This window comes from Podarcis erhardii (assembly GCF_964252035.2).
Source record: "Podarcis erhardii genome assembly, chromosome: 14".
In the NCBI taxonomy this organism is placed as follows: domain Eukaryota; kingdom Metazoa; phylum Chordata; class Lepidosauria; order Squamata; family Lacertidae; genus Podarcis; species Podarcis erhardii.
Window position 1 is genome coordinate 52843406 of NC_138503.1, and position 10365 is coordinate 52853770.

Below are 10365 nucleotides of genomic sequence, written 5' to 3' on the forward strand. Positions count from 1 at the left end.
TTTAAGCAGGGCCTGTGTCATTGACTCCATTGATGCTGCTGTTATTTTTTCTTGTGCAGCTGCTGCTCCTGATAAGGAGCCTCTTTTTTGAGCTTGTTTTTGAGCCTGCTTTGTTTTACTTCTTGTTGAAATCTCTTCTGGCGGGTTGCTCATAACTCAAGGTCATTCACACAGGAAAGTTGCAAGTGGAAAATCCCACTGGATACTCCGTAATGTAGCTAAAGCCCTCTAGAGGAGGAAATTGTAACCATCCAAAGGCACCCAGAACAAAGAAACAGAAAGTCCAAAGGCAAAAGTCCCATTAAAAGTCTTTAGTTTGTAGCACTTTACTGTTAAAATTGTAATCCACCAAAGTCCCAAGTATGTTTCAAAATAAGTCTTATTTTGTAGCCGCTGTCCTTTGACAGCTCACTTGACAGTTCCTTTTTTCAGGCGATCGCTGCTCCGGCAGCCTGACCAGAAGTGTCAGCAGCAGAGGTTTTTTATTCCTTATCCCTTTCTTTTGCAGGTTAAATTAATTCTGTTTCCTCCCCCCCTTCTCCTGCACTACAGGGGGGAGATCCTTTCGATGTCTGGTTTAATAAGAGTTAAGAGGAAAGTCCGTTTAATCACAGCTCAATCTTTCATTGCTCCGTTAATCATGCAGATCCGGGAGGCTGACTTCCTTAATTTTTGCCTTCCCGTTTTCAGCCAAATCTTCTAAATTTTAAGTCCCGTTTTTAATTTTGCGTTCTTACTCACGGGTATTGTTGTTGCCAATCTTTAGTTTCAGAAAGGAATCGGCGCTCTCCGTTAATGGCGACGCGGCTTCACTCCGTAAGCTGGGTAGCGATCCTCAGCACCGCGCTCACCCCGATGCCGCTCCGGAGCCTTTAAAAAGGCTCTTTCACGATGCCGGGGGGGCGCAAAGGTGCCCACCGAATCTCCTTGCTCACAGGCTTCAGCGCCTGTGATTTTAGGGGTCCCCCGCTTGCCGTAGCGGGTAAGACCCGAACTTACGGAGCAGTCCTGCCTCGGAGCTCGAGGCTAGGACCGCCATCAAACGCTGGCGCCGACCGGAAGTCTCCCCCCTCCTTCATTCTTTCATCTCCAGAGTCAGACTTTGGCCCTCTCTGTACTGGCAATCCTACATCTCCAGAGCTTGACTCTGTTAGGATATTCCGTTCCACCTTAAAAGGAACAGGCATGATTGTTGTGTGTCACATGCCTGTTTACAGTCTAGCACTGCTTGCTGGGAACTTCCATTTTGTGTATAGGTTTTGCTTTAGCTGCTTGCTTGTTTTTCCTTTGTCCTGAATAAACTGCTTGTAAATATGCTTTACATATGCCTCTTTCTGCCCTTCTGTTGCGAAGAGTTTTTTGCTGATTAGAGTGTGCTCCAGCTTCTGAAGAGTTCTGAAGCTGCGGGTCACTGTGCCAAGGACCGGAGATTGCCCAGCTACCGGCCGGTGGGCTGGAGCCAGCTGGGGGCCTGCAAATTGCCCCCTTTTCCTTGGACACATCCCAACAGACTCTTCCCACGCATTCAATTCAGTCATGTCCCTGACAGCTACCAATGGCTACCAGCCATGACGGCTCTTCTCTTGCTCCACAGTCAGAGGCAGCAATGCTTCTGAAAACCAGTTGCAGGAATCCATGAGAAGGAAGACGACTCTTGAGCTCATCGTTCTGCTTGTTGCTTTCCCAGGGGCATCTAGTCAGCCACTGTGATGAAGCTGATGATGATGATAATTTATTTATACCCCACCCATCTGGATACTGGACCAGATGGGCCATTGGCTTGAGGTTCCTGATGTTTTATTTCCCTCTTTTGCAGGCCACTCCCACCTACGAAACCGTCCTTCAGTTGGAGTATCTGGACAAGGTGGTGAACGAAACGCTTCGGCTTTATCCTCCGGGAGGGCGGATCGAAAGGGTTTGCAAAAACACCGTGGAGATCAACGGAGTGACGATCCCCAAAGGAACAGCGATCATGATCCCTGCCTTTGTCTTGCATCGTGACCCGGAACACTGGCCGGATCCGGAGGAGTTCAGACCCGAAAGGTGCGTTGCAAGGAAGGAGACTCTTCCTTCTCCCGAAAGCAGCTAATAAGAAATCCTGGCGACAGGCAGTGGCGTAGCGTGGGGGGTGCAGGGGGGGCCGTCCGCACTGGGCGCAACATCTGGGGGGGCGCTCGCCGCCTCTGGAGTTGCCGAAGAGCCTCGGGCGCAGGCTGTAGCAGAGCCCCATGTCTCGCGGAACCGACGAGCTGTGCATGTGTCTGGGCTGAAGGCGTCCGGCAGGCAGAGGCTCTCAGCGCTCGCCATGATCCCCGCGCATCAGGGCCGCGGAGGGCGCGCCAGGCAGCCCCTCCTCACAGCCCCGCCGCCACCGCTGCTGCTGCAGCTGCTGGGCCATGTTGCATTTTCCTCGCCTCTCTGCCCTCCTCCTCCGGGCAAGCGGCGTCGTTTGGGCGGCAGCGCAAGCGGTAACTCGCCTCAGATCACCTGACACGGACCCCCCGCCGCCGTGGCTACCTTACCGTAAATACCCCAGCCCAGGCAGCAGCAAGAAGAAGCTGGCAGCGGCGGCAGGTTAGGGGTTAGGGGTGCAAATTACTTGCCTTGCCCCGGGTGCTGACAACCCACGCTACGCCGCTGGCGACAGGAGCAGGAAACCCAAGAGCGGGTGTGATTATTACAACACCTACACAATGCATTTATCATTGTTTGACATCCGCTGCCATGCGCTGCCATGCGGGGACTTTTTATAACCTACACCCATAAACTGTGCATGGAATTTAATTAACTGTATTGAGGGAAATGACACCTAGATGGTTTCAGTGACTGAAACATTGGCCTGGTTTTATGCCCAGCGGTTAAAAGAAGAGCTATAGGGCAGCTGGTGCCAAGCCATGAAAATGCTTGCAGAAAATGAAAGCCAAAAAGTGATATATTTCTTCCAATGTTTGGGGAGGGGGAATGATTTAATTCCTATTGATAATGGGAAAATAATTTGTCCATATTTTGCATTTACATCACTGAAAAGGTTTACATATCCACAACATACTTGCAATACAGAAAAGAAGATTAAATTATATTTTCCTGGTGATTTCAAATGAGCTGAGCATGAAAATATGATTAATAAGCAAGATACAACCCAGATAGAAAGTGCTTAGCTGCCATATCAAAACCTAACTAATAAGTGACATTTAATCCAACCAAAGTGTTTAATCGTGCTATAAGCATCTTTCCCCAACTTTCATCCTTTCTCCCCATTCATCTCTAGTATCTAAGCTGAATTAGTAATAACTTATTATCAAGAAAGAGAATCCTATTTTCATAACATTTCTTGAATCTCTAATTTCTGCCTTCCTTCATTGCTGCTGGAGCTGAGGCTGCATGTATACTGTGTCTTTGAAGCACATTCGAAGCAGATTCTCCCGTTCAAAGTATTCTGGGTACAGCAGTTTGCTAAGGGCTGCTGGGAACTGCAACTCTTGGAAGGGGAAACTACATTGCCCAGAATTCTTTGCAGGGAAAACATGTTTCAGAGTGTTTTAAAGCTACAGTATGTATGGAGCCTTAGCCACCTCCATTCATTTTGATGGGATCTATTCATAGGTATGCATAATGACTGGTTACAACGCAATTGGAGGGGAAGAGCCATTTACACCACCTCGAGCTTTTTGCAGGAAATGGACAAGATCAATGTAATAACAAAATATGTTTTTCCTTGAGGAATAAATCTACCCTGGGCAGCAATAGCAGTTTTCAGCCAGCAAACTCACAGCTGCAGCAACTGCTTTGAAGAACATGCCTGTTTAACCGGCCCATGGACCCCCACCACCTGCTTGGGGACTCCTGACACCCGCTCAGTCAGCCCCTGCGCAGAGCGGGGACTGCCTTCTGTGTCACTGGCCAGCTTCCCATTGGCTGCTAGAAGCTCCTGCAGCCAATGGGAAGTTGTACATACCTCCTCTGTGTCGGAAGGAGCATCAGAAATAGGGTTTGCGCATGTGTGTGCATGTGCACTCCGGCACACCACGGCGTCTGGAGGACCGTGTACCAGCCCAAGCCACAAAAACTTTCCTGACCCCTGATCCATAGCTTGGCCAATCAAATTCCCTCCATAATTTGATTCTCAAGCCCCAGATGGGCTCGCCCAGCAGTGGAGGAACATTAGGTGTGTTTTGTTTCCAGTATCCTTCAGGGGGGGCCGGGCGCACTGGGCGCAACATCTGGGGGTTAGGGTTAGGGGGCGCAAATCCACGGGTTAGGGGGCGCAAATCCATGGGTTAGGGGGTGCAAATTACTTGCCTTGCCCCAGGTGCTGACAACCCACGCTATGCCACTGTTCCTCACCTCACACGTCTCTCTTTTCCAATCTGGAAACAGGTTCAGTAAAGAGAACAGGGAAGCCATTGACCCGTACGTCTTCCTGCCCTTCGGTGCGGGTCCACGGAACTGCATAGGAATGCGCTTCGCCCTCCTGGTCTTGAAAGTGGCGATGGTGGTCTTGCTGCAACGATTTTCCTTCCGTCCCTGCAAAGAGACTCCGGTAAGCCGCAGCATTCTGTCCGTTTCGCCTTAACGCAAGGCCAACTGCTCTATTAGCACTGAATGGCTTGCTAAAACCAGATGGCTGTATACATTTTATTTCCCCCTCCACACCTCATTCCTGGGCCGGAAGAATCACACCTGTCTCTGAGCACAGGTGTGATGTGCTGACAAGGTCTCAATCACGCTGTGGCATTCTGCACTCATGGCAGCTTCTGGATAAATCCATCCCTGAAGTAACCAATTATTATTATATTTATTTTTAGCCTGTTTTTTTCCCCTGACAAGGGCTCAAGGCATTTTGCAGATAAAATAGGAACAGCTAAGAAACATTGGGAGGGGAAATCCAATCATTTTTTTAAAAAAAAGCATTAATAGAATTAAATCCAGTTATATAAAGATATATTAAAACATACACATAATTACAATAAAAACAGCACAGCCTCTGCCATTTCCTTTAAAAAAGTCAGTTCCCAAATGGCTGTTGGAACAAGAAAGACTTCACATGCTGGCAGAAGGACAGCAAGGAGGGAGCTAGTCTAGCTTCTTGAGGAAAGGAGTCTGAAGTGTGGGAATGTTCAGGGAAGCAGGAGAGGATATATTGTTTATTAATATCCTTCCTAGTTTGCGCTAGCAAGTTCCTTTACTTAGCAGAGTTTCACATTCCCCTTTTAAACGCACAGTGGATAACTCGTTGCAGGCTTGTGTAAGCCTCTCACTATCAGGTTCCTGGTAAGTTCCCTTATGTCCGTCTTAAAAGAATGAACACACCACAATCTTGTGTAAAGTATATAAAAGTAGTTTACTCACATCAGATCACAGATGGATCCCTGAAGGCAGACTTAGTTACAAAGTATATACATGTGAATCTATCCCATGTGGGGATAACCCCAGTGTCCTCTGGAAGCCAACAGAGCATCTCTAGCTAAAAAGCTGCTCCAACTATGGAGGAAGTCAAAGAGAGAGAGTGTACAGCGTGCCTTGTCCTTTTGTTACCTTGACAGGTAAGGTCACGCCCACCTCTAGTCACATGCAAAGGATGTATGTCCCAGCCAGGAGGAAACAGGAAGTTTTTGGCTGGACCAAACATTCCCCCACATGTCCACTCTAGGAAAACAAGGAATGTTGTACTTGACTGCTACTTATGTATCACATCCCACACAAAGTTGCTTGGGAGGAGCCAACCCCAAGAAGGCCCTCTTCTTCATCCCCACCTGTGAGGGTGGCAGGACCAAGAGAAAGGCTACCCCCAAAGATCTCAGAGCCCAAGTAGATTTGTATGAGGGAGTGTGGTTTTTCAGATCACTTGGACTTAAGCTGTGTAGGGTTCTATATAAGTCGTAAGCAGCACTGTTGAATCCATAGAGTGGAAGGGACCCTGAACATCATCTAGTCCAGCCCCCCCCCCAATGCAGGGATGTGCAGCTGTCCCATAGGAGGATTGAACCTGTAACCGTAGCATTAGCAACATCATGCTCTAACCAACTGAGCTATCTGTTATTCAAAGCTGATGTTCCTGAGCGCTTTTGAAAGGCAGCCCCATGTAGAGAGTGTCGTGTGTGGAGGAAAACTTAAAATACGTTGCAAAGTTCCCCAGAAATAGACCAGAGGCAACTGTATCTCATCCAGCAGAGCTTTACTGATATTGAAGGCGAATGAGCATCATGGTCACTTTCAGGATTGGCACTGTCTGTAAGAAGTCCAGTTGCAGCAGACTTAACTTAAACTTCCCAGTAACTTATAATAAGTTTAAACCTTAACACTATAGCATACAGACCACCACACCAGAACAAAGAGATAGAAAGAGAAAGTGAGTGAAACCCAGGCTCCTTCTGGCCTGACTATTATAGTCAGCATGACCTTGACAGAAAGGATAACAGAACCAGTTGAAACCAGCTGTACTCAGCTTCCCAGGAGTAGGCTAAACATCAGAAACCTTCTGCCTGCTTCTTTCACATAGAAAGAAACCTTCCAAGACATTCTTGAGCTAAGTAAAATAGGAAAGATCTCTAGACATCAGATCAATACTTTCTGTACTAAGAAATGCAAACTGACAGCATTACAGTAATCCAAACAGGATGCAGTTAAGGGCTGTGTCCTTGTGGCCAACTCAGACATCTCAAGGAGCAGGCGCGATTCATGCACTTCTGTGGCCAGGCTTTCCTGGTCCAGCAATGGCCGTAGCGTTTGATACGGCCATATTTGGAATACTGTGTCCAGTTCTGGTTGCCTCGCCTCAAAAAGGAGGTTGGCAAAGGTTTAGAACGGGACCGCAGGAATGATGGGGGGATGGAGTAAATCTTTGATGAAGAAAGTCTGTAGCAGTTAGGGCTTTCTCGTTTGGAGAAAAGATCAGTTTGAGGCAAGATGATAGAAGTTTTTAAAATTATCCCTGGCATGGAGAAAGGTTTTCCTTCCTCTCTCTTAACACTAGAACTCATAGATCATGGGTAGGCAACCTAAGGCCGGGGGGCCGGATCTGGCCCAATCGCCTTCTCAATCCAGCCCACGGACAGTCCAGGAATCAGCGTGATTTTACATGAGTAGAATGTGTCCTTTTATTTAAAATGCATCTCTGGGTTATTTGTGGGGCCTGCCTGGTGTTTTTCCATGAGTAGAATGTGTCCTTTTATTTAAAATGCATCTCTGGGTTATTTGTGGGGCATAGGAATTCGTTCATTTCCCCCCCCCCCCCCAAATATAGTCTGGCTCCCCACAAGGTCTGAGGGACAGTGGACCGGCCCCTTGCTGAAAAGGTTTGCTGACCCCTGTCATAGACATTTATCAAGCTGAATGCCAGAAGGTTCGGGACAGATAAAGTCCTTGTTTATGCAGCACAGAGTTAAACTGTGGAACTCCTTCCTGCAGTGATGGCAACCATCTTGGATGGATTTTAAAGAGGACTGGACAAATTCATGGAGGAGGAGAGGGCTATTGACAGCTGTTAGCCACAATGGCTATGTCCTGCCTCCACAGTGATGCTTCCTGGTTTCCCAGGAAGATCCTGCTTCCTGGTTTCCCACAGGCATCTGATTGGCTGTGGTGAGAACAGGAGGCTGTCTGAGATGAGCCCCCATTGGCCTGATTCATCAGGCTCTTCTCATGCAGCATGTGAACTTTGCAGTTGCTTCTGCTGGACCTTTCCTGCTCCATCCCACTTACTGCTCATTTTTGCTTTCTTTTGATGACAAAGATCCCCATGGAACTGGACAGCAAAGGGTTCATGAAACCGAAAAAGCCCAACATTCTGAAGCTGGTCCCCAGAGCCGTTGCTTCTCCGGAGGAATAAAGGAAGGGAAAACAGCAAAGAGGCAGAGACAGGCACTACCTCCCTCTTTCACACTGTGTTGCCTTCACCTCACTGAGGACTAGTGACTTGCGTTGACAGAACTGCGCAGAGGAAATTGTGCCTTTTATTTCACAGAGTTTTACTGACCTGATAACTCTCTGTTTACTTAAGCTTATGTGATAAGCAGCAGTAAAGACTGAAGACGTATGCAATTTTTATGACCTTATCTTTAGATTTTAGAAGTTTGGGGGTTATATATGCTGCTTCTTGGCCAAAGGTCAAGGTTTCATAATTTAAAATCTTGGCAAAAAAGAAATTGCAATATGTACTGTAGCAGTAGATGTCGGTGTTTCCAGACCTGAGATCCCATTTTAACCTAAACATGGATTTGCAGGACGCATTCCTTAAGGTTTTTTTTTAATCAGGTATTTGAATGGTGGCCATGTTGCAGTTGTGACCCACTTTAAATCAGGCTGTGACCTTGTAGTGGATCCCCACCCATCAGTGAAAGGCAACCTCTAGCTTCCTGTGCAACTTTGCTGTCCAGGGCTGAGGTTTGCAATGTTTTGATAGCATCCAACCGGGGCACTTTGTGGTTCTCATTCACCTCCCACATTTGCACCTCCGAGCCAGAAAATCCCCCTCTCCCTTTTCCCCAGCTCCACTCCACTAAATTCCCCATCATCTCCCCTACCTCTGTGACCCAAACAGGAAGACCCATTCCCCACTCCCCAAGGCGAAGCACTGTATTCTGTACTTACCTCCCGTATGTTGCCAAGATCTTTAAGGCAGAGGTCTTCAACTTGGGTGCTCATGCTTTTGGAGGTGAGGGGAGACATCCACATGACTCTCAGAGACAGGGCCTTCTTGGTGTTGGCCCCCTGTGTGTGCAGAACTCCCTCCATGGATCAATCTGCCAGGCCCCCAACACCACTGACCTTTCTGTGCCACAGCACATTTTTGAATGAGGATTTTTTTTGTGATGCATTATGTCTGCTGCTGGACTGTTCAGTTTTCTGTGCCACACAGAGACCTTCTATTCATAGATATGCATAGATATATATAGGCATAGATATACAGTACATATATAACATAAATAAATCTATGGTTTGCAACAGTTCTTTTGGTGCCTGTGGCTGAGCGATGGGTGGATCTTGAGGTCAGTGTGCCCAGGGTGTGTGACATGTGCTGGGTCCCTGAGTGTCAGACTTCGGAGAATTGCTCTCCCCCCCCCCCAATTGACTGTGTATCAGCGGAACAAAGCAGTTAGAGTCTCTTACCAGTTTAAGAATGTTTAATGATCAGAGCAAAAGAACAACGCAGCCATTCTCTGAATAAAGGTACTTCACTCCTACTCCCCCTCCCCACATTATCTTCATCACTTCCCCCTTCTTGCAACCTGATCTCGCAAGCACTGAGCCTTCTGCATAGCAACCTTATCAGCTGTCCTTGCCTTTGGAGAGATAGGCTGGACAGTGTCAAGCGAAGCAGAGTCCATTATATATCTCTCTCTCCCTGTTCTGCTTCTTCTAGCTGTTCCCCACTCGGCTCTGCCCAGCTGTTGTTTCCCGAACTATGCCCCTCTGCAAACCAATTCTCTAAATCTATACTGCTCCACTATTCCTAGGCAGCCTCAGGATCCTGGTCAGGAAACAGGAAGAGGGGGAGCTTCCCACCATTCCTCTTTGGAGCTGTAATCCTCAGTCTGGTCTCTGACACTGAGCATCACTAGGGGTACCCTTGTGTCTACATGTAGAGGGCCGGGAGGCCAGCTGGCAAGCCCCAGCCGTGCCATCTCCATCCATCGGCCCGTGCTCCGATGTAAATGAGCGACCCAGACTTCAAGAGCCAGGGCACGCTATTAGCAGAGTGTACTGCGTATACAGAATAGGCATGAGGCTTGTGAAGTCATACTATAACTACAGATTTATTCATCATAAATCGGGACGAAGAAACATGTCGTCCGTCTCTCTCTCTCTCATGTTGTCTCAGAGAGAACCGGAAAAGCAAATGCTATACGCAAATGGAAGTTCCCAGCAAGCTGTGCTGGAATGTAAACAGACATGTGACATGCAACAATTCCACACGTCTGTTCCTTAAGGTGGAACGGAATTCTCAACACCTTGTGCCCCCCCCCCATTGCCTATTTGCTTGCACTCCCTGGCTGGCTATTATTTTATTGTTGATGTATTGCTTTTCTATTCTGCCTCTTTTTTCTCTCCCTCTTCAGTCCTCTCCTGGACCTGGGAGACAGTGGAGCAGGAGAGGTGGGGCAGGCATGCCCCAGGGGTGCTGCCGATCGGTGGTCAGCATGTTGTACCTTTTGAATGGTACCCAGGGCGAACCACCGCCTCCCTCAGAACGCCCCTGGGGGCAGGAGGAGGAGGCATGGATGTCCTTGACCATGCATAGGCAAACTCAGCCCTCCAGATGTTTTGGGACTACAATTCCCATCATCCATGACCACTGGTCCTGTTAGCTCGGAATGATGGGAGTTGTAGTCCCAAAACATCTGGAGGGCTGAGTTTGCCTATGCC

The 10365-nt window shown here is 48.1% G+C and overlaps 1 protein-coding gene and 1 long non-coding RNA gene across 2 annotated transcripts in view; one reads left to right on the forward strand and one right to left on the reverse strand.

Annotated features, from left to right (window-relative positions):
- LOC309329218 (cytochrome P450 3A24-like) overlaps positions 1-8945 on the forward strand; it is a 29605-nt gene extending 20660 nt beyond the window's left edge. Inside the window, exons 11-13 of the mRNA XM_081839911.1 lie at positions 1817-2043; positions 4378-4540; positions 7733-8945. Coding sequence (XP_081696037.1) covers positions 1817-2043; positions 4378-4540; positions 7733-7828 — 486 coding nt within the window. The 3' untranslated portion in view covers positions 7829-8945. The remainder of the gene's footprint in view (positions 1-1816; positions 2044-4377; positions 4541-7732) is intronic.
- LOC309329392 overlaps positions 1-10101 on the reverse strand; it is a 66553-nt gene extending 56452 nt beyond the window's left edge. Inside the window, exon 1 of the long non-coding RNA XR_014151119.1 lies at positions 9109-10101. This is a non-coding gene — a long non-coding RNA (uncharacterized lncRNA). The remainder of the gene's footprint in view (positions 1-9108) is intronic.
- Positions 10102-10365: the final 264 nt, after the last annotated feature.